The sequence below is a fragment of the Limanda limanda genome, chromosome 9, assembly GCF_963576545.1.
Source record: "Limanda limanda chromosome 9, fLimLim1.1, whole genome shotgun sequence".
In the NCBI taxonomy this organism is placed as follows: domain Eukaryota; kingdom Metazoa; phylum Chordata; class Actinopteri; order Pleuronectiformes; family Pleuronectidae; genus Limanda; species Limanda limanda.
This window is the reverse complement of record NC_083644.1, coordinates 17,792,307-17,816,800: the sequence shown is the minus strand read 5'-3', so window position 1 is coordinate 17,816,800 and position 24,494 is coordinate 17,792,307. Positions and strand designations below refer to the sequence as shown.

The following is a 24,494-nucleotide window of genomic DNA, read 5'->3' as shown; positions in this document are numbered from 1 at the left end:
TCATTCCACACACTAGATTGTTTCTTTGAATCGCACACCAAGGCCGAACATGGTATGTGAGCAATTCACACTTCCACACCATGAACATGTCATCACAGTTGCGCATGTCCACGTTTGTGTGTGTGTGTGGTCGTGTGTGTCATTATGAAACTTAGCATGAGCAACGTGCCAAAACTCACCCACGGTACCCAGAGCCATGTAGCCGAGGATGACAATGACGAAGATAACACAGCAAACCACATCAGTGCAGCTCCTGTGGAAAAAAAAGTAATGATGAGAAGTGTGGGGGAAATCAAGATTACAAGAGACGACCAGAATTACCTTCCTGCGGTTGTATGCTTCTGCCAATCAGTTCACTTTCAGTCTCCATACATTTTATTCCAGATTCATCTGAGGTCAGCATGACCTTTGACCACTGAAGTCTCATCAGTTCATCTTTGAGACCAAGTGACCACTCGAAGATTTTGAGATATAATGTTCAAGAGGCCTAAACATGTTTTGTGAGGCAACTGTGACCAAATTTGGAGGCGTACTTAAGAAAACACATTCAAGAGGTAAAAAAAAGGGTTAAGTGAGGTACAGTGACCTTGACCTTTGATCTCCCAAGTTCATCCTTGAATCCAAGTAAATGTTTGTATGAAATTTGAAGATATACCCTCTCGACTTTCTTGAGATACCATGGGACAGACGGACAACCTGAAAACACAATTCTTCTGGCCACCAAAATATGCTTTTAGATTAATTTGTCCAAATCTGAATCATGAGCAAGTTCATTTTGCAAAGCATCCACAGTGAGAATTGGGAATTTGCTTCAGATGAATGAGGAAAAAATATTGTGATTCTTGTGTTCAACCGTTTCATTGTTGGTAATTATGACATAGCTGCTGTATGATAAGTAAGTCTAAGATCTATATCTGGGTGCAGTGCTTGCCACCAGCCATGACATGTTGTCATCTGGATACAGTTTTTCAGCGACTGTTGAAGAGCTCTGGTGACTTTCTAATGAGACTCTGAATCCCCCCCCCCCCCCAAGAATAAACTGTCCCACAGGCACAGTGACAGCTTTTTGAACATTGCCTCCCTCTCAACAGTAGCCCCAGTCTGCTAGTTTAAAGCACTCTCTCAGATTCTCTCTCTCTCTCTGGGCGCTTCTTCACTTTCTCTCCCATAACAAGCTTTCTTCCCCTCCTCTCCACACTGAGAGAGGCTGTCAGTCCAGCCCCCTCTTAGCCCTCTTTCCAAACTATTCAGACTGTGAGTACGGAGCCCAGTCTTGAATAAAGCAAAGTTCAATCCACTGCACAATGTGTATGAGGGACGCACGTAGCCTCCTCCTAACACAATATGCTACACAAATGCACTTGACACCTTTGGTTCCTTCCGCTTTCAACCTCTCTCCTCTTTCATCCACAGGAGCAAAGCCAAGGTCAAGAGGAGACCTGAGCTCAGAGATGTGACAGTGTTTCCTTTGTGTCGTTCTTTGAGGAGATGCTTGTACTTGTTTTTTATGCAGCATGGTTGACACATGGTTTTTAAGGACCCTTCATATGTGAGCAGCTCTTCTGCATCAGAACGCGTTCTCATGATAAACCAGCAGACAATCATTAGAGCACTGATGCACACATACATTCAAGAGGTAGAAAAGGGTTTTGGTATCAGGGTACTGTCGAGCCCGGTCCCATCCGGACCAGACAGCGTGTTCGCTGATTCGAGGTTCAAGTGGAAAAGGTTAATAATTAGACAAGTTCAATGTTCAAAAGTTTCACAGTAATACGTTTATTGTATAAGAACAATACTTACAGAGAATCTCTGGGGTTCTGCGGGACACGTCACCAGGTCACTGGATCATGTCGAGAAGAAGCCCCCACTTATCCCCAAAAAAAAAGACACAGCGTGCAACACAGAGGCGGTTCTTTTCTTGAGGGAACTCAGCAATTGGCCAGATGTATAATGTCTCTCAAAGTGCAGTTTTTTGCAAGCATATCATTGTGAGAGAAGGTCCACTCCACCAGGTGTCTCCCACCATTGTGCCCTTATCAAGCAGGGAGTCTTTCACAGTGGAGAGACACAGCAGATTAGACTTAGAGGAGGATTCCATATCTTTTTCTCATAATAATTAATGAAATGGTTCATTGTGTTAGTCCTGGCACATCCTCTCTCCTTCCTGAGAATCCGGGCTTTCATTATCTCAAATCTCAAGATGAATTTCCTTCTCACACTTCTCCCCAAGTTGTACTTTGCAGTCAGATTGACACTCAGATGGTTGCACTCTGTGTCTGACCCTGTATCTGAGTCCAGAAGTTATATATCACTCCAATTAAAAGAGACAGTTGTAATATTGTTAATTCTATAGACTACACAGCTAATATTGATTCACAGGATATAAATGTAGGTAAATTATAGTAAAATATATTCACAAGATAGAGAACAAAACATAGATATCTCAACAGTACCGGGTATCAGTGGAAGGATCAAGCAGTACTTAAGGAATGCAAACACAAGTTCCACCTGAAGACTCATTTTTGCAAGATGGCCTACAATTCAAATTAATACATTTATAGTGTTTTTAATTAATTTCATCTATTTTAGTTGCTGTTTGTATGAACCTGAATAGTACTTGTTTTCTCAACATTGCTGTATTTATATGAGCATTCATATAACTTTATATTAGTACAGTACATATTAACTTCATCTGAGATTATATAAGTATTAGCTATGTATTTCTTATATTTGACCTAACCTATATTGAGTGATAATTTTTACCCTAGTAACATTTGTTCATACTTTTAACTGTAATTTCATTTAAACAATATTATGCTTGCTTACATCCATCTATCAATGTATGTGGGGAGGGCTATATAACTCACATTTATTATATAATGCTATCATTAAATGTACTTTTATTAACAAATTGACTTTATTTTAACTGCACCCTTAGTGTAGCTAGCCTCGAGTCAGCTGTAACTTAAGCTTGCACTGTGAATGATCTTATATTGTCTGCAAGTGCAGCTCCAGTTAAGAGGTGACCCTGCATTAATAACTGCAGTAAAACCTGCAATCTATGTTAATGGGTAGACAGGGAGCCTTTCCTGTCCCAGCAGGACGGGTTACACCCTTCATTTCTCATTTCAGAGTGAGTTGATCTCACTATCATTACTCTTATCTGAATTTCATTAAGACCTTACCTACGTGCAAATGTAAAATGTGATATCTTCGCTCAATAGCTGGGCCACATGTTTGGAGCTGATACTAACTGACCCACAGGTCGTCTATATCTTCAGGCAAAGATTCCAGCATCAGGTAAAACCTCAAATCTGATGAGAATAAAAGAGTTGGTTGTGAAAAGACTTGGGGTCTATATTTTAAGTTTTTTACTATATTTTGTAGGCAATCAAAGGCAGTTAAAAGTGGCCCACAGCTCTGCCTGGTGATCACAGTAAGGTAAATGGACTGTATTTGTACAGCGCTTTGTCCAGTCTAATTGATCACTCAAATCATTTTACAGCACAAGTAACATTCCCTCTTTAACCTTATCGCACAGTCAGCACATTGTGGGGTTTAGTGTTTTTCCCAAGGACTTTTCAGAATAAAAACTGGGGGATCCAGGGATCAAACCACACAGCTTCTTGTTAGTTTATTTCCCTCTCTACCTCCTGAGCCACAGCCGCCAAATATGAGAAGTGTACAGACAACCTGCCACACCACCAACCAAGCTGTAGCTGATATTGTGCATGTTATTATTAACAAAGGGAGACAAGGGAGTACAATCTCATTTCATTCAAAAAGAGCAAGGGGAAGAGCTGTCTAGGTTGCCATGGTGACAGGTGCATTCTTTGTCTTTCGTATTCCTCTCAATCCTCGATGGAGGATAAGTTAGCCAACACTCAGCCTCACATACATGGTGATTAGAGGAGAAGATGTGAGGGCTGGCAGTGTAAAGCACAGCTGGTCACTCCTCCACTGTTAGTAGAGAACTGTCTCGTTACCCAGATCCTTCATATAGACATGACATCATTATTTGGATAAAGTGCAAACACAACACCACAGGGCTTATATAACATTTGAAGAATGTAAAGGAAAAGAAAGATAAGGGCAGTGAAAATTATTATTTTTCATTCTCTTATCTCGTGAGAGCAGGCCCCATGGACAACAAGTCAACCTGCAAATCTATTCTGACTCCCACCTGGCCTCAGAACTCTTCAGCAGTCACTTGCACATACACTACATACACAGGGACCAAAGCACCGCCCTGCTTGTGTACCACGCTGGCAGGCAGTGATGCTTTGAAAGAAAGAGAATTGCACTGGTAGCTCCGTCTGTGCATGGAGAAACCTTTGTGTCAGTGTTATATTTGCAAGGTTGACACTCCGCAGGAGCCAAGGTGACACAGATGGCAGCAATGGCGCTGGAAAGCGTGTTCGCCATTGAATCTGAGATTCTGCCAGACTGCCCTTGCTTTGTCACAGACATTAGCAGCAGGAAGAGATATTTAAAGGGCCAGATTTGCGCACAAAGGAGATATTTCGCACGGTTACAGGAGCTCGAGTGAGAAGCTTTTCTAACAAACACAAGCCTTTTTAAGGTAAGCTGCCACATATGCTGTGAATGGACAGAGAACCTGATTTATACTTACATTTACAGTTACTGGTTGCACCTTTTTTTCGGAAACTGTAAAACCTGCAGTAATTGAGCCGTGACAAGTATAGAATGGCTGCGGCACTAAGTCCACAGAACCCCGACGCTGGGCCACCGCTGCTGCACAAAGAGCTGTTTCTCTATTTATTTGAGGGCAGGTGAAGCTCAACTCAGAATGCAGAACCCTGAACTGGAGAATAAGCTTTCAATGCCATGAACATAGTGTTTACTAGATCAAGTCCAACATGCTGTGGCAAGTCGCTATACTATAATGCACTGGTCGCCTGTTTATTCAAGGTATGTTAATATTGAACGTATCACATGTCCAAATTGCACTAAAATAGACAATACACATTATAGACAACTGTGAAACCAATAAGATGACAGATTCCACATACAGACAGACTGACAGAGATTTCTGAAATTATTAGATAGATTAACTGCTATAAATTTGACACAGATTGCAACTAAATATTTATTTTTATAGCTGGAACCAGTTTGAATTAACACTCTGTCTGCACTTGTGTCTGGTCCACTTCTGCGCGCAGTGCTCAGCAGCAGATACAGTAACTTCATTTAGGCGTTGAGCTCAGATGAAAACAAGACGACCACGGAGTCAGTTCACTCCCAGTTCTCATTAAAAAAAGCCTTAGAGCCACAGCAACATCAAAGTATCCTCGGTGCCTTCATCCAGCCAGAGCAGTGAAATGGGCTGGAGAGGTTGGGATAAAGAGACACAGGAGGACTGAAACATGCCTTCCCGACACTAACACTGCACATAAAAGAGATAAGAGCCTACATTAGCCCAGAAAATGACTAAATCATAAAAAAAGCCCTGTGGTGACACCCTTGAAGGTTTTTGCTTTATTGCAAAAATCTGCTATTCTTTGTAATAAATCATGGCAGTTTAAAAATGTAGACTTGAGTTCAAAAACAACATATATATTAAACTATACTATATATAAAAAATTTTTTAAGGGAAAATCTCCAACCTGAAGTTTGTCGTTCTGTGCTTCTAACAGTTGAGTATCACACCTTACGCACCATTATCTTTTCATATTTGTATTAATGTTAGTTTAATAATAAAACAGTTTTTTTTAAATGATTAAAATCCACAAATTTAGTCCCAGCCTTTACCATCAATGTCAACAATGTAATGTTAATTAAAATATATAATCTGTTAATGATGATACAGTTTTTAAACAACTATATAAACAAATGTTAGAGCACTTCATTTATGACATGTGCTGCTAATTGATAAATGGGGGTTATTTCATTTCCTCCCTGTAATAACCGCCCTGATGTGCTGACAGCATCTGCTTCGGGTTTATCTGGCTGGTAATGTGTGTTATTGTGCCACGTCCAGCCACCGGCTTGACTTACGGCCATTGATCTGTGTGGTGGAGTGGAGAGAGCTGCCAACAACTCTAACTTTATTAATGCAACATGACAAACGATCAATCCGTCAATTGCGTCACGGCCATGTGTGCCAGAAAGATTATACAATGGGTAAAAATCAATTCCCATATAAGAATCAGACGTCAGAAGATAATGACTAGTAGTCAAGGGTCAGCTCTTTCAAATTACAAAAAAACATTAAAGTGGATAAAATTCTTTCCCGACTGGGTGATGACAAAAATGTGTTGTATAAATGTATTTGTCAACATATCTGTAATGCAAGAGGCGAATTGTTTAGCTTCTGTCATACCTTTTATGAACCGGCCCTCTGAAGTTCGGGTCAAACTTGCGTGGCTCACCTGAAAGACAAACAAGATATGTACAGATTAGTTGACAAAAAAAGCAAAGAATTGTTACAAGAAAATTAATGAAGGTTCACTGATAGAGCATATAGATGAAAAAACACAAAACTGTACAAATATCTATATTTCACCAAATACGGTAAAAGATCCTTTTCATTACATTGTTGCTCTGACTGTAATTTAGAGCGAGAGGAAACGGATCCGACACAGAGAACAACATATCTAATCATTTATGACAGTCATTTTATTACACTGACACCGCACACAAGTTTGAGTCCCAAGTTAACCTGCTGTTCGACTGGCCAGGACAAACTAGGTCATTTCCCAGTGCAGGTTGCCTCACAGGACTGAGAGGAAGAGGGATGATCAGACTAAGCCAGAGCAGTAACGACCAAAACAATGTACCCAATATGGAAATATAATAAATCATTTTTGCGACTCTTAAGCCAAACAGCTTATCTGGGTCACAGTGAGGACTTCCCAATTTGACCCAGCAGAGTATACACCGAACCACAGTTGCGAGCGCCATCAGTCACCTGAGGGGCTAACTCTGACTGCGATGGCTTGTAGGTGTGACGGAGCGCACGCATTTGCATTCATCATCAGCTACTTCTTGGGTGCCTGAGTAGTCTCTACCCCAGTGGAAACTAAGCACGACATGTTCCTCAGGACCTATTAATCATCACACATGGACCGTAATATCTCCAAGCTGCTGGGGGAGACTTAGGGGCAGCATAAGTGGGCCTATCTTCCATCTCCCCATATCCCAAACAGATCCAATCGAGAGACATACATGCCAAGTTTGGTTCTAAATGTGTTGGGAGTTGACTACAGACTATAGATTTGACGCAAACAAGCAAATATAGTAGTCCTGTTTAAATTAACTATAACATGTTTTAACTTCTGAATTTAAAGGAACACTATGTTGCTTTTGGTGAACAGTAGCAACAGCAGCCTCTGTAGCAATGAGTGGTAAATAAATGATCTTGGTGCAATGAATTTGGTTGGATTCGGAGGCCTGTTGGTTAAGAGGACAGTGAAGCAACGCCTAAAATCCCTCAGGCAACAGACAAAAGGGTGATTATCTCAGTACAGACCAGCAATAACAATGTACAATCTTCAAGTCAGACTTCGAACCAACGGCTGCTGTCGACAAAAATGTGAATGCTAGGAACTAGTATCTTTGCCTATGCCATGTTATCAGTGCCATACTGACAATATTGAGTGAGCTTCAGATCCATATTTGCTGGTGTGTGACATTAATAACAACCAACACTGTACCATACAGAACTTATTGTATAGTATTATACTGATAATGACATTGTGAAAGGAAAAAAGAGCGGGATAAATATTAAAAATCGTGACAGAGCAAAATAACCACAACATTTTGTCCCTTATGTCTTCTGTGGACCAGAAATCTGTCAGTTGAGATAAAAGACTATAACAAGAACAAATATATTAATAGCTTGACAATCTTATATACTGCCTGGACACAGTAACAGCAGTTAAGACATGTAAATTGGTAGCAGCTGCAAAATCAGAAACCCTGTAGTATAACAAAAAAACGTCCCACTATTTTTGTAAATATAACAGATTCGGCACAGTAAAGACAACAGCTGCTTCCTACACCCAGCCAGCTATGCATCCGAGTGAGATCGAGTGAGCGAGTAAATCACAGCAACCGGCAATTGTCTGGCTGGTGTGAAATTCCAACATGCTGTGGCAAATAAAGGTTTCCAGAGCCACCAATTCTGCGTGAAGAAAACGTGTTAAAAAGGCAGAATGTGAACACGTAAACACATTCCACTTGTAAATGTATATAAAGAGGTTGTTTTTCTGAAAAAGGGACTTCAGAGTACTTTAACAAGGTCCACACGCCCTGGCAGCTTTACTGTACTAACAAATGTAAAAACAAAACCTGTAAAGTCGGTTTTATATTTCCATTCTTGCTCTTCATGTGCTTTCCCAATTTCCATCTTCATCTTCAATGTGCTCTGAACCATTTCCCTGCTGTTGTTTCTCTGCCGCAGCAGCTTCCGTGTGAAGGATAGAGATGCCAACAGCAAAATAATGTCTGGGAAAGTAGCAAGCCCAGGAGGTGTCCTTAAGCTGCACAGTCAGCAGCAAAAACTGCCAGGACCACAAACTGTGCTTGTATTTATCTGAGTTGGTATAGTCACATTGCTGCTTTGGTCCATTGTTACATGCTGTCTATTGCAGATGGTCGACAGCTTTGGCAGATGAAGGGCTGCAGGTATCAGACCTTACCTCTTTGAACCACTGGCTGATCTCATGACTATACATGGGACACCTGCTGAATAATGAGGACATTCCTGACATGAAACTGAAATGACAGCATGATCACTTCCTTTTCTTTTACACTGAAGCAGAGTGAGCATTTAACTTTATTTTAAAAAAGGTATTGAGAGGTCCACTTCCTTTTTGCTACTGTCGTATGACCTTCGATATCTGTTGGTTGTCACTGAAAGTCATTCACTTGCATTTGTGTTTCAGGTCTGAAACTGGGGGATGTTCAGAGTAAATTACTGAACCAAGGACAAAGTGTCACCAGACCAGGTGCTCACTGCAGCATTTGCAGGGCACTGACATTGAATATATGAGGATGAGGATAAGAGGACCTTGTATTATACCTGTCTGGAAGGTTGAGAACACAACTATAATGCAAACGCACAAGATAATATACACACAATCCAGTTCAATAATACAGCTTGAGTTACTTAACTATTTGTTCCCTATACACAAAGGTGAAATGAAAGATGCTGCTAAATTAACAACTTTGACAAGAAAGCTGAAATGAGTCAAAAGCCAAGGCTACATGAATATATTAATACATTTTCATTTTTTAAACGGTGTTTGAAAACACAAAGGATGTCTTACTATAAGCGCTTCAGCTCTGCATCAATAATAATATAATATATTACACTGGGCATGCCGATGCTGGTGTAGCTGCTAAATTTAGCCGCAGGGATCAGCTTTAAAACTAAAACATAGTAGTGTAGACATTGCCCAAGAACCAGGGTTTGTCATTTAAATGGTTTAGTTTAAACATGTGACTTGATGGCAACTCCATATCACTTTCAAAGCCAGCAACTGTGCACCATACACTGTTATTCCTTTGGTTGAAGTTAGCTTCAATTACTTGTATATCTCAGTGGTTGTTGCCAATGCATCATAGAAGGAAGGGCTAGATCACATCAGAGCTAATTAGAAGTACCACTCCTGGGGGTGAGCAAGATACTTAGATAGCTACTAGACTGTGTCCAATGCAGAATGTATATATAGTAAAAAAAAACACATGCATTGATCATCCAAGGTTTGTGTGGATATTCAACACATGCAGGTCTCCATAGGGCAGGTACCAAGCGGTAAAAACAGGTTGCTCCATATGGCGAGTGCAAGCTGAATCCCACGGATATCATGGAGTGTGGTGAGAGGACAGATTGTGGTGCGGATCAGGTGGTGAGTATCAGGGAGTGAGCCTTCTAAGGAACAGATCAGTGGTTTCTTGAACAGCCTACTGTTTGGAGCTGTGACAGGAAGCCAGGAGAATCCCATGTGAGAACACGCATCAGTCGCAAATATAAAAGAAAACAAATATCTACGGATGAAAAAGCGGTGAAGCAGACATAGAAGACACCGCCGAAGAGGTCTAGAGAGTTTGTGGCGACACCGGTGTCTGTTTGTTGCAAACAACATCACGTGACCTTGGCAGCGGAATGAATACGTTACTTTTTGCCTCTGTCTGCTGCCCCAAACTGCACCACCTCTGTGGAGGATTTGGTGCTGTTGTGAAAGAATCTGTGCATAAAACCAAATGCTCTGTTGTGCACGTTTGAAAGTCAAACTGCGGGGGAAGTTTGTACCCATTCTCCGGACTTTACCCGTAGGTCATGTCTGAAAATGGATGGACACCCACACACACACACACACACACACACACACACACACTAGAGTATTGTGTTAGATTGAAGAGGATTACAATCCTCTTCAGTCTCACACAATAACTTTCAGGTGGCAGAGCATTTGCTTATTCGGCAAAGCTAAATTTAGCTTTAGCTGATGTTACTCCTCACTACATCAGCCTGACTATTTCCAAGGCTGTAATAGTTTCTTCTGGCCCATAGAGCAGATTTTAGTGAAGGGGTAAGACAGAGTGGTGAAGATCTTTTAGCGATGCCAGGCCACCAGCAGGCTCTGCATTAGATGGTGGCTGTTTGGGCAGCACTGCGGTCTGGCAGGGTGAGAGATGAGGCTGGTGGACAGGATGTGTACTGCTGGCTGAAGTCAGGTTGAATGAGGGTCTGTTGTCAACAACAGTTGGAAAAAGCCTGGCAGGCATGCTACACAGGGACAGCTAGGGTCGCTCTTAACTCCACTAACTGCTTCTCTACTCTATTGACATAGTGTTGGATAATGCAACCGTGTCCCGACTGTGACTGAAAGATTTATGCAAAACAAAACAATCGTGGTGGTAATCAAAAGCTTGAAGGCAATAAGGCTAGATGGGGTGAGGAGTTACACATCATGATTATACAAACTCTTTGGAAATAATCTTCACTCCCTAGTATCATTTGCATTTGTATCTAGTGTACAAGATCAACAAGCTCTATGGATACATTTACAGTTAACTAACTGTGACACACATTAAAATTGTTTGTTAAAATCCCTTCTTCTAATGACTCCAGCCCCCTGTGGCCTTAAAGGATTAGTTGTATAGATAATGGATATTATTCCTAAAAAAGAAAGCACTCATCGAAAGATTGAAAAGTATTATGACAATGCCTCAATTTGAAGTCCATATAGATTTGATATTTAAGTATAGCTGATATTGGCTATTAAGAATCATCTTAAGCCTGCCTGTGCTAGAAGAGAGCCAGTTTTAATGACCTGGCTTGAGGTGATAAAACCTCAAGGCTAAGTCACGGAAAGCAGTTTATCATCTTATTTCACAATTTAAAAAAGGGACTAAATGGTGCACTTATCTCCTGTGGTATCACAAGGTTAGACTGCTCTGGGATTATGAGCATATTCTTGTAAAGCTTGCAAAGAGTGTCTCCGGCAGCGTAGGGTCATATCAGGTCTAACGGAATATCTCTGCGTATGGATTGGATGTCAATGAATCCTATTGGGACACATCACCAAAAGTGGTTGAGAACAACAGAGCTACGGCCCTGTGATATTTGAAGTTCCACACTGAAAAGCAGCTGTTTGCTACCCAACCACACATATATAAGAACAGAGGAGAGGGGTTTTTATAGATGTGGCAATCCCAACTGACAGCAACATCAGAGAGAAGAAGCATGATCAAGAAGTACTAGGGGCTGAAGGAATATCTGGAACAGATGTGGAGGGTTACGTCTAAACAACAACTGAGGTCTTTGAGAGCAGTTTGCTAATGAAATTACATCAGTCAACAGAAAATATGGATGTACAAGCAATCAAGAAATGATCATACAGTACAGTGCACCATCCATCGTTAAACTTATCCTTACACCCTACCCAACTTTCGTAGCTCGTCTCTGTACATCCACTTCACTGACACATCAACATGGGCAGACACTGGCACCAGTGTCCCTGGACTCCACTGTCCAACACAGGCCTCTTTCATACTGTGGTCAGGCAAACAGCTCGAACACTGCAGGTGCTTCACATGGGTTGGGTCAGAGGGGCCATTTGTTGTTTTTACTCTGATTCATAAATGTTTCCAAGACCTGGAGGGGAATGTGCCGTTAGACTGCACTTTTGAAAAAGCTACAGTTGGGGTCAGAGACTTGGAGTATTCAGCTAAGAATAAGCAAAAAAGGAGAAAGCAAATGTTAAAAATTCTGAATATTGATGTTGCTCAGCAGGGTAGGCACAGTCTCAATGCTGTGTACAGTATATTCATTCATATTTGATGAAAGTGCCGGCTTCTGTCAATCCAAGGAGGGAAACAACATCAGTAACATAGCTGTGGGCCTCTGAGTGTTCCTCGACTCTGTATTTAAAAACTAGCAGTGTTCCGGCTTCTGCTGCAATGCTGGTTACAGGGTGTCAGTAAGAAAGCTAGCCATAAAGATAAAAGGGGCCAGTGAGTCTGTGATAAGATAAAAGAGAAGAAGGAGGTCATGGGGTAGTCTATGGGGCTGAAATTCTTTATCAAGGTTTCACAGCTGAATCACAAAGACATTCACAAACTCAGCGGACTTGAGAGCGTCATGTTGGGCAGTGATTTACTGGCAAGACTTCACTTAAGTCAGGAAGCACTCTCACATCCCACTAACCCCAACACATCATGCCCACACACATACAAAACGCACGTATTCACACACAGATGAATCGGGAACAGCATCGTGATCACGCAAGTCTCCCACACTCCCTATCCGAAAGAATCAAAGCAATTTAAAAACCTCTAGAAGGCTCGCTTTCTTCGTTATTTGAAATTTGTGAAGAGATAATTCTCGCAATCACGCTCCGTGTTACACCAACACGCTCCCTTTCTCTTGCCCTCCTGAATCATCTTTTCGGTCTTGCTCTTATTTCCCTCCCTGGAGAAAAGCACAACCTTTAAAGTACTCGACTCCTTATTGAAACAAGACAACAACATCCACATCTCTGGTTTAGGTTCACTCAGCACAGTCCCTTTGGGATCCTCATAACTCATAACAGATGTTTGAGGACTGTATATGTATTTGGCATAACTGGCTTCATAGCCCACTGTGTTATCTCCCATCAGTGAACGAACGGTGCTTAGTAATTATATTTTCAGAGGCAAGGAATGCTATCTGACATCCCCTAAAATGCTGAGAACAGTGAGATCTACGCTGGGATTTGAGCCCCAAGAGGAGAGTTAGCATCTGAGAGTGTCAGCCGCTGACAGCTGGCCTGCTGCTCCAAGTGGAGAGGCAGTACTGTGGCTGGTGCTTTGTGACCTTGGTTACTTCTGTGGGAGCCTCCAGGCATGTCAGTGGCAGCCCTGTGTAAGACTCACAACTTTGGATCAGTGACAGGCTCAACCATCTTTGGCCTGGATTTATAAAGACTTAGAAATAAGTGGGGCCACTTTTTCATATCCAACTATGCAATACACACAACAATGTGTAGAAAGACACATAGTTATACCTATTTTACACCAACCAATTTAGCAAGTATACGCTGGGGATTTTTAAATGTGTACTGTCTGTCTGTGTCTACTGCTGAATCAATCCTCCAAGGTGTGAATATTGATTGTATCAATTCCCACTAATTCCAGATGTTAGTGCGTATTAGTACGTTTTTTGGCCAATTAAAAAGAGGCTATTGTTTACACACCTCTACCGGTACATGTGTAATTTCCTTCAAGGCTTGTTTAATTTCATGTTTCCACCAATACAGCCGCCTCCTATTCAGGGTTTGTTTTAGTAATTAGCGTTGGTATCTTGAAAAACCCAGACAAAATGTAACAGATTCCATTACTTTCACAACAGTATGAACAGAAAATGAATCAGCACTGGAAATAGGTTACAGTAAATAATCTCACCCTGCAGGCAGACTTTTCACATGTCTCAGGAAAATAAGGATTAAGACCCTGTAACAGATTAAATGATCTTGGTTTGCACATCAGAGTATACATTTTACATAAAGCTAGAAAGATGAACAAGCTTATACTCACGACCACAACTCTGTCTTAGAATCAACTGTATATTTTTCTGATATTTTCTGATGAAGAAGCTAGTAAATAGTTGAAGGTCATGTGGATGTTACACCCCACAAAAACTAAAGTGCCATGTGTATGTGTCCCATTGCATAAGAGAATCTTTATTCTCTTGTTGCTAGAAGTAGAAGAAATGTTCAGTGTGCTCAGGTTTTAATGCCTCTAGTGTGCAACTTGTGAGACACTAGGTGAAGGTTAAGTATGTAACATTTGAAAAGCCTTGTTATTAATGACAAGGGTGGCCGTCAAGTGAATTGCAGTCGGTATCCTTTGGTTTGTACATGTGCGTGAATGGCATAATAAACAGGCAAGCATATCTGAGCATTAACCAGAAAGTGAACTGATACTCGGACACGAGAACAACAGAAATCAGTACTTTGAATAAATCTGCATACATGAAATTTAGATCAGCTAAAACCCTAAAATATCTAAGCAAACTGGGAAGGTGCACCTGAGCAACAAAGCTTCAACAAAATCAGAGTACTTATCTCATTTGTTCTAATTTGTTTAGATAAAAATAGCTACATCATTTAGCACATTAGACCTAAAGAAAAGTCACCTCAATTCTCACTGAGCACCTGAGACTCAAAACCTATATGTCTTGCATGAATGTAGCTGCATCTCTCATCCATTATCCTCTCTATCTTTGGATTGTGTTTCATCAGTCACTGTCAACGTCACTTAGCCTTTTAGTCATAAACAAACTGACTGTATTTGTGCTGCAAATTGGAAATTTAAAGTCTCCTTGCTGTCACCTAGAGAGCCTCTCCACAGAAACATTTGGACCCAATTTTGCAGACTCGAACAAATAACTGTCTGTTGCTTACCTTCTGTGCAAAAGTGTATTTCTGAAATGATTTATAGACTCACCCTATCATTAGAGCTAATAACATACTTCAAACTTCCAGGCTAAAACACAGCTACCTCTTGAGAAAAGACATGTGAAATTAGTAGCAAAAGAAAATAACCTTGTTAAAAATAATGAGCAGATACACACCAATAGTCTGCCATACATACAAATAAAATGTGTAGCAAATAGTGAGCATTGGTCTTCATTTAAAACGAATATTTGCGGAGAGGACTATGACACTTACATATCCCTGAATAGCCCTTAGTCTTGGGTGCAAAATGGGCCTTTAGAGCCACAGCCATCTCTGACTGCAATTTCACAGGAGGAGGCTGTGAATGTTGAATGTTTGATTCTGAAACACAGTCCTCAGCTCTCTGCCAGGGCTCTGCATTGACTCGGCATAAAAATGCAGCATTTAAGGGAGCTGCCCATGCGAGAAATTTGTTAATTAACTGTGTGCCGGACAAAACATTTTCTGTGGTGAAAGAAACCCATATCTAAATTGTTCCTTACAAACTGGTCACATAATGACTAAACGCAATTTTTCTACTTTTCTGACTGACTGAACATTTCAGCTAATTATGCACACATAGAAATGTTATATAATACACAAGCCTCAAGTGTACACTTGAATCTAGAATGTAGAGCAACTGTGTTTGATGTGAATGACGAGATGGCAGCTAGTTCGACAACATGAGTCAGTGATCTTCTTTTATGTTTGTTTCCCTTCATGTGCCAATTATATTCATTAAAAGAAGAATTCAACTTTATATAAGCCCTCGTCAACTTTTACAGGAACTGCATCTTAACATGTTCTTATACCATTTTCCAAATTAGATATAGATTCCAATACCTGGTCTTTGCTTATCAGCGAATACAACACACCGATCTGATACCAGTGCATTTGGAAAATACCAACTTATGAAACATATTTCAATCGCTTGGATTGATCATTGCTATCTTTTATGACAAGTTAAAATAGTAATAACAAAACAGAAGGAAATTTGTCATAACAGTTTCGAGTTACTTCCTTGAAAATAGCTTTAAAAGTATTACAGAACACATCCCTGTTATACCTATTGGACAATCCAGTGAAAGATATTGCCAACTTGCTGTCATTTTAGCTAGCTCTGGCTAAAGCTACTGACTTCGCTGCGATAAAAATAGTAATTAGAGTGGCAGTACAGTGAAATTGCTGTGTTGAAGAATCAAAGAAGAAGTAATTTCTGGGAAAAGACCACTGCAGTTTTATTGGGGTGAAACTATTATACTTGGTAGACGTGGTATTGGATAAGTTCATGGATTCAAACCATCGCGAATGCCGACCCGGGATTTTCAGCTGTATCAGAGACATTTCCAATGCTGGTAACGGAACATCCTTATTTACATTATTTAATTTACTCGTATTCGTCAATCCCTCATCATCCTGCCTTCTTTACCACTGCTACACTGGTTGTCCACGTTTCTCATAAATGTATGGTGATAACATTTATGTGAGTTGGAGAAAATAAATTGAGAAGACTAACACAGAACAGGCCTTGTAGTCATAAGCAGGTGTGTCACCTCTACCTATTCCTGTGTAACAGTTGAGTGTCGCTACAATGTGGGAAGTTCAGAAAGAACCCTTTCTTTAGGCTTAGGTACTGACATTAATCAGACAGCTGGACAGGAAATAATCGGTTGGACAGTATCATCTACACTATCTTTTGGAAAAAATCATTAAAGAGAATGAGACAGCCAGACATCCACAGTTTATTATCAGCAACTACAAAAAGCTGATTTTCTTTACTGTGCAGTGCACGCTTAGTCTGCATTTAAACAAATGCAGAGTGTGAAACATTTGCGGCCAACGTAATTTGACAACACTACTGGGTGGGGGATGCTGAAGTGAAATTGGTGTTTTTGTTCTCTGGGACCAAAATGCTCCTTTGCCAAGTTAGCTGATGGAAATGAAGCAGCAGGGAGCCAATAACGTAAAGGAGCTGACCTAAACACAGGGAAGCACCATAAGTCTATCCCGTGCTGCACTATCTCAGTCACTGGACACTGCTAGGGAAAAATTATGTTCCCTCATTAAATTGTCTCTATGTATTCTGTGTGATTCTTTGGAGAGCACCACCAGAGTGGAAACTCGAGAAGATAATGCAAGCATACAAATATAAATATAAACCTGTATAATTATGCACAAAGACTGCATCTAAATTAAGGCTGAAAACCAAAAACCAATCAGACATCGGTTTTACACGGCTGGTACCTACCAGACCGAATCACAACTCAGATTTGCAATATCTAATGTCAGTGTCTGATGTATGTACTGAAGTAGTTACCCTGCTTCCAGGCAACGCAGTATCACAGCATGTGCCTGGTTAACATTACATTTAAATCTGGTGATAAGACACTCCCTATGTGGCTCTGGCAGCTTGTAGCGTTAGCCTACACTTAGCTAGTATCTACCTAAAACTATAGTCGACAGGACAAAAAAATGCCTTAAGGTAAATGGCTTAAAGTGTGAATTTAAAGTAAAATGATTCCGAAGTTAAATATACTTTAAACTGTATAGAGGAAACATAAAATTGTAACTTCCAATTAGCCTTAGCTTAAAAGTTCATCAAACACAAACCATATCAAAAACATATTTATCTTTTTTAAATGTATTTTAGGTTATGGCACCTCTTAGGCACCGTCACTGTTTCAAAAGTATTGATTTAGCACCGGAATCAGAAAAAAACAAAACATTACCCAACTCTAATATAAATGGTGTTTATCAACACACTGTATTTCACTGCCCACTGAGCTCCTTAATTCCTACACTTTACACGTAATCTGTAACGCCAGGTTTATGGTTCATTTTAACTCAACAGCATGAACTTGTAAACATGGAGTGAAAGAACGTTTGAAGGCCCCTAAGGTGGGCTGCACGTCTGCAGGGAGCAGTGAGAATCGACTACAGCTGACAGGCTGCGGTTGTGATTGGCGCAGTGCTGGAGTCATGAGGTCTGGGGGACACACGAGGTCAGCGTGTGGGGAAATAACAGGGAGACATAGTAGCTCTCCCCTATCAAGAGCTGTCAGGAGCAGAGTCGACGATGCCTGTGTCACCATGAGACGGTGCAGCCGCTGAATCTCACGATCAAGCTTGCTGATTGACGCCTCATACGAATTTATCACAACTTTAACAGATATGATGCATTTCATGAGGCAGACCCTTCTGAGACTGACAAGTGTGATAGGAGAAAGTTAATAATCATATAAAATTATTCCTTGACTACAGCCCCATGAGAACAACTCTTAAATAAAACCTGAAATTACGTCTTATTTTATGTTAAACATAATCCTTTGTAAAGATGAGGATGCACTGAGTTCATCACAATAGTCTTGTGGTAGCCTGTTAATATTTCAAATAATACAATTGTGAAAGCAAGCATTGAATAGTTATTTTAAATGGAAGATAAGTAAATAAAGACAAATATTGGCTGAGTATTAATGGCCTCAAATCTCAATAATCCACCACTAACACCAGCAGTCATGGTGAAAATCACCAGTGTAAGTGAGTCTTGGTTTCAGACAAAGGCCTGCTGACTGCATGGCATCTGGTGGCGATAAAGGATTATATTGCTTTTGTAAACAACATGATAACAAAGGAAGGCTAATGGACACCAAATCCGCTCACAGATTAAATATGTCTATACACCGGATATGCCACAAGACACTAAATTATTTTATATTAAAACTGTTAATGGAGGAAATTGCTTCCTTCATTACAAACCGCAATGCTGGTGCAGCAGCTGCTGCATTCTGAGACTTTATAAAGATGGACGATGCGTTTTCCCTTTCTCCCACTATCCAAAAATAAAGCCAAAATATCTTAAATATCAATGCTGTCATCTTGCACATCTGGAGACAAAGATGGAGCAGCAGTAGCGATGTCACGTCAATTCATGTGTACCACAGTCTTAGCTGCCAATCATGATGTTTCACTGTGATTTTATATCATCATATAACTAATTCAACCCAAACATAACTTAGACTTGAAAATACATCAGTTTGATAATAACTATAGCTAAAATGACAGAAATGATCTAAAAGACACTCACTTTTAATTCTGGTCCTTGTCCCATCCCTTAACATGGATGAGACAGGATTTAAGTCCTATGCTGCAGACGGACACCAGGTGGCGATCAAGACATTAAAGCTCTTTCGTTACAGCAACAACCCATCACAACACACAAGAAACTGTGCCAACTACCATCCTCCTCCACATTAAGAGCCTGGTTAATTAAGAATCAAAATTGTGAGCACTAAAATAGTTTTTCTATTTGTGTTATCTGTTTTCTCGCATGTCATCCTTGTGCTCAGGTTGGCAGCTTCTCTCGCTGCCGTTTGTGTCTCTATATTTTTCAATGCCTTTATATTTGTCGGTATTTTCATTGCATTTTATTCTTAAAGACTACAGATGAAAATTAGCCACTGAGGCTAACTCAGATAAAACTCACATAATATGTAGTGTCACTGTCAAATAAAGTAACAAAGTAAAGTATATTGTGCACAGCATGAAAACTCTGACTTTTCTGTGACTTGCTCACTAACTTCTGGTTATCATCTCTGCTTCAGTGGTTAAGTGTCTCCGGCTGAAGACTCCGGTCATGCGCAGTGAAAACATGGAAAGGATGGGCATTTCATTTTCTCCGAATGAAGATGGTTCTTTTTTTTCTCGTTCAGACACCTTCCCTTATTCATTTCGATAAAAATAAGGTAAAAAGTGTTTCAGACACAAACTACCAGACCAACCTTTAACAAAGGATGTGGATCATTGTGAGCCAGTTCAGGGTTAAAAAAAAAAAGAAGAGACGTTCAAGGAAAAAAAAAAATACACTGAATTGGATATTGCTTGATTAAATAATTCATAATACCAAAACTCTAGCATTAGGGCATATTTGACGTCAATTAGACAAAATAGAGTAATTCACAGCAAGGGGTCCAACATCTTTTAGGATTAAGAGGATTAGTTGGAGCATTCCTAGACAATTTACTATCAACCAAGTTATTTTGATTGTGTATCATTGCGGATTGTTGTCAGCAAAAATGTCAACAATTGCCAAATGTCACCTTCTCACTAGTGGAGGTGCTTCTCTTTGTCTGGTGTGATGACAACATCTCGAGTTGCTCGTCTGGTATTGGACTTAAACAAAGGAATTCGGTGGCATCAGGTTTTGGCTATTCTCTGGACATGTCCCAGCCTGGTCGAACGATCATTGGAGCAAAAAATAATCGATAATCCTGATCATTTGCAGATGTGTGATGCTGAAGCTGTCTCTCGCCACAAAGACGAAGCAGTGGAGGAGGAAAGTCGAGATGGTTCCAGCAGGTAAACAACACAGCCCAAACAACACAGGGCACAAATCAGAGCAACAAAACACTCCACAGTGTTGACATGGGTCATCCGGGCACGAACACACGGAGGTGACAAAAAAGCGAAAGGTCACTTCGGACATTAACAACCATTTAAATCGTTATAACCCCGTCGCTACTGCGTATTTGGTGGCAACCTTTAAAACAGCCTCGTTAGCGGCTGACAGCTGGAAGCTAGCTACACGTCCCCGTAAACCGCAGCGTCATTCGGGCTAAAACAAGAGAATGCCAACGATATACTGTGGAAGACGAACAACAACACAAAAAAAGCCCCTCCGCGAATTTACAACAAAGAAGAAGCGACTCACCGTAGTACGAGGAGGGGACGTCCGTCTTTCTAGCCATGGCACCGGGTAGGAGAGATGCACCGCCGTCGCCTGGGTCCTGGAGACCGCATAGAGAGTCGAGGTGGCCTGCGGGGCTGTCGGTGCTGAAACCCGGGGAACCTGGAGAGGTCTTCTCGGGGCTCCGGGTCTGAGAGGATGCTGCTGTGACCACGCAGCCCAGCGTCAGTGGTGTTTACAGCCCGACGTCATTAATTATTCCTAAACGGGCTTAAAGGGGCCGGCACCCCTTTGCTCCCCCCCACCGCCCCCTGGTCCTGGCTCCCCCCTTTGTTGGGATGAGATCCAGTAAAACTCTCCCCCGTCACTGTGGGTTCAGGGGTCGTGAACATCAGAGGGATTCGAACCCCCGACCACAGGTGGACCGTGTTTCCTCCACGTGCGCCGCAACAACAAGAGGGTTTTCTTATTGTTGATCAGAGGCACAAAGAACATGCGAGCCTGTGCACTGTGGAGAAACACTGACCTCGTCTGGTGGTTCCGAGGTACTGCAGCCCTTCCTCACTGTGTCAGTTAGTTTGAGGAGATGTCTGCTTCGTCCATTTATATGCTGCTGCAGTAGAGCCTGCATTACCAGGGAGGTGTGAGACAGACAGTAAAGAGAACAGTACAACATTCATTGTGTATTTATTGAGTGTTTGTTCTTTCCTTTTTGGTTTCTGGGTTTTGTCCAGTGCTGTTTTGTCCAATATTGCAATGTCATTCTCGTGCAGACGTGGACTTATAGAAGGTGAAGTTATAGGAGCGGCACCTCCCTCTCATAATTGAATAATTACTTTATGCATCTGCTCTACATTTGTGTTGTATTTTACAATATATGCTGTAAATGTACATTGCATTTAATGGAAGACCACCTAAAAACTAGGTGTTCATTTTTACATATACAGAAATATTGTTGTACAAAACATTGTTATGCAATTCAATAAATCTATCCATCTGTCTATCTATCTACTAACCTATAATATTGTAAATATAGAGAACTGTAGGTGAGAAAAAAAATTCCATTTGCAAAAGTGTTGAGTCTCAGGGAGCAAATTACTCAAGACACTAAATTGAGCTTTGGAACCATTATGAGATTTTTGAGGGTCAATTATAGTGACGGGAAGTGGCAGCAGAGAAATAAGAAGCGTGTTTTATCTGCGACAGCAGCATTTACAGGGACTCAACATGGATGTTTCCTGAATAGTAAGTGCACACATTGCCAAACCTCATCCCTTTTTAATGACAGAATATCTAAAAAGTGAATACCTTGTGTCTTTGATGCACGATTGGATTATAAATGGGGCATTTCATTTACATTAAACACTGAGATCTAAAAAGTATTGTCTAGTTATCTAGATGAAAGCAATGAGAGCTCAGGTTTCCAAAGGCCGGTCATTAACAGGGGACGGACTTCACTGGGAGATAATATATGTTGATGTGGCAGCTTAAGGCCAGTAGCACACCAGGAGCATAGAATCACGTTATTATCTCTGCCAAGGCGGTTATGTTCTCATCTGTGTTTGTTTTTGTGTAGTACTATGCATAAACTACTGGACGGATGGGTCATGGACGAAGCCAATACATTTTGGTGCAGATCCGGATCAGAGGGTGGATCCAGAAATGTCCTTCCTTTTCCATAACATTGTGAGATATAGCGTTTTTCAACATTTTCATTATTTTATTAATATCATTTGTTGTATCAATGGATTTACATACTGATATCTCTGAGTGTGTACAATTTGGTGATGCTTTATTGAATTTAAGGGACAGTTAAGGCCTTGATGGAGGGATGTAATCTTCTGACTGCTACACGAGTAAAATACGTTAAATATGGAACAATCTATCATGATGACGCTAGCACTGTGGTCCTCAACCAAATTTGGACCAATAGTGCTTAAAACAGAGAAGTGTGATGCCAGCCCATCTGCTTGTCATTCAGCAATAAATGATGGAAGTCAACAGCTTGCTAATTACATAATCGAGAGGGTACACAACAGATGCAGGCCTATTTTGTGCAGGTTTTGGTTTTGCAGCCTTTTTCCACTATTTCCAAAAGTCAATTTCTTTCTCTGTGGCAGTTCTATTTGAGATTTTTCTTTAATAAGAAAACAGAAGAGGATTCTCATACAATCACCTTTCAACACTCTTGCTGCAGTTACAATCAACCCTGCTGACCCCAAAAAACATTGTTCAGCAGTGGACATTGCTTCATTAATGTGTAACAGAGACACAGAGTCCACCGGGTGTTCTTTTTTTCCAATTAGTTGGATAAACACAGTAATTCTGCACATTGGGCAACAGGAAATTGCATCAGTGATTGGTGGGAATGTCACTCGATGAGTCAATGATCTTTCTGTTAGTGGAGACGATTCGCAAAAGGAATGAAGATGTTTTTTGTCTTGGGGCTGAAGATGCGGGACATAATGACTTCAGCTGCCTTCAGTTGCTCTGTTTTCTTCAACCTGTGACAAAGCAAGCAGTGATATCTGGCCTGGAGAACACAATAGCATTTCAACCTCCTCACTACACTTGTTCTCTGTACTACAACTTTACATTCATATTATTTTTACAAATATGACCCAATAGGAAGAAACTGCAGCACAGCGCAATAATATGACCTTAATAGCAAGAAATTATCCTTTGTTAATGTTCCTTTGGTAATGTAAATTTAAGAATAAAATAACACTGTATATATAACTATATATGTAAATATATACATACATACATAGTTGTATTGTCAATGCTGTCTCTTGCTCAAATTAAGATTCTCTCAAATCTGTTTGGTGTTATTTGCCATAAATGGCTCATAAGCCCCTTGAAACACTTTTATATTCTAAGTGTGAGTCAGACAGTCGTGTAATTGCTATTCTTTTTTAGATTTCTACCATGCCAAAATAATTATTTTGTATCTTTTGCTGTTAAACTGCTGAAAAAAAACATTAACAGGAAGTTGGGACTTAGACTTTTTTTTCACCAAGGAGGTAAAGACTCTTCAGGTTGGGGACAATAAAATAGGGAAAAAAAACCCCGCTTGAGGCACCGCAGGCAGATGCAAACGGAACAGATAATTTCACACTTGTATCGTGTTTGGTTAAGCACAGGCCATCACACAGCCGTCTGGCACCTCCCTGGATACAAGGTTGGAGTTAATTAAAAAAAAGGTTCTGTTCCACATTCACAGCCTCGCTCCTGACGGTGTGGGTGTGTTTGTGTGTGTGTTCCCCAGAGATGTGTTTTTTGATGCATTTGAGACCTCAGGGACGGCTCTAATCAAAAGGCACATGCTCTGAATTCACACTGATGAGCTGCATTATGAGGCTCTGCTCCTCAGTGATACAGTTAATTTGATGATTAAGGGGAATCTACCAATGATTTGAACATACGGCGTCAAGGAAAACAGACAAGAACCTGCAAGGATTTGTTGTATCATATTTTCAGATGGCACTAATCAAAACATTATTATTTCAGATAGCCTACTACACTACAACTCAGGATGCTGCAACTTCACTTTTACTTTAACAATTTACAGATGAACTGAAAATATTATTTTATAATAATGTTATCCGCCTCACACAGGCATAAATATAGGATTGACTTACAAATCGTATTGATTGCTGTCTAACCAAAAAATAAGTAGGATCCATTTGTTTCTTTCAGAGCTGTTGTCCTCAGAAGGTTAAATTAAAAACACTTACACTTGATCAAGTTATAAGCCTGTCTTTTATAGTAAGAGTCATTTTGGTCTAGCAGTGAATTGAAATTTTGCTATATGTTTGGATGTGTTGGTTTATTACACTGTCTCACATTCTCTTATTAGGGCC

General features: G+C 40.6%; 1 protein-coding gene across 1 annotated transcript in view; it reads right to left on the bottom strand.

Annotated features, from left to right (window-relative positions):
- The window catches only part of slc44a5b (solute carrier family 44 member 5b), a 33,130-nt gene extending 12,434 nt beyond the window's left edge, over positions 1 to 20,696 (bottom strand). Inside the window, exons 1-3 of the mRNA XM_061078309.1 lie at positions 20,656 to 20,696; positions 6,344 to 6,392; positions 180 to 253 (exon numbers count right to left, since the gene is read on the bottom strand). Coding sequence (XP_060934292.1) covers positions 180 to 253; positions 6,344 to 6,392; positions 20,656 to 20,692 — 160 coding nt within the window. The 5' untranslated portion in view covers positions 20,693 to 20,696. The remainder of the gene's footprint in view (positions 1 to 179; positions 254 to 6,343; positions 6,393 to 20,655) is intronic.
- Positions 20,697 to 24,494: the final 3,798 nt, after the last annotated feature.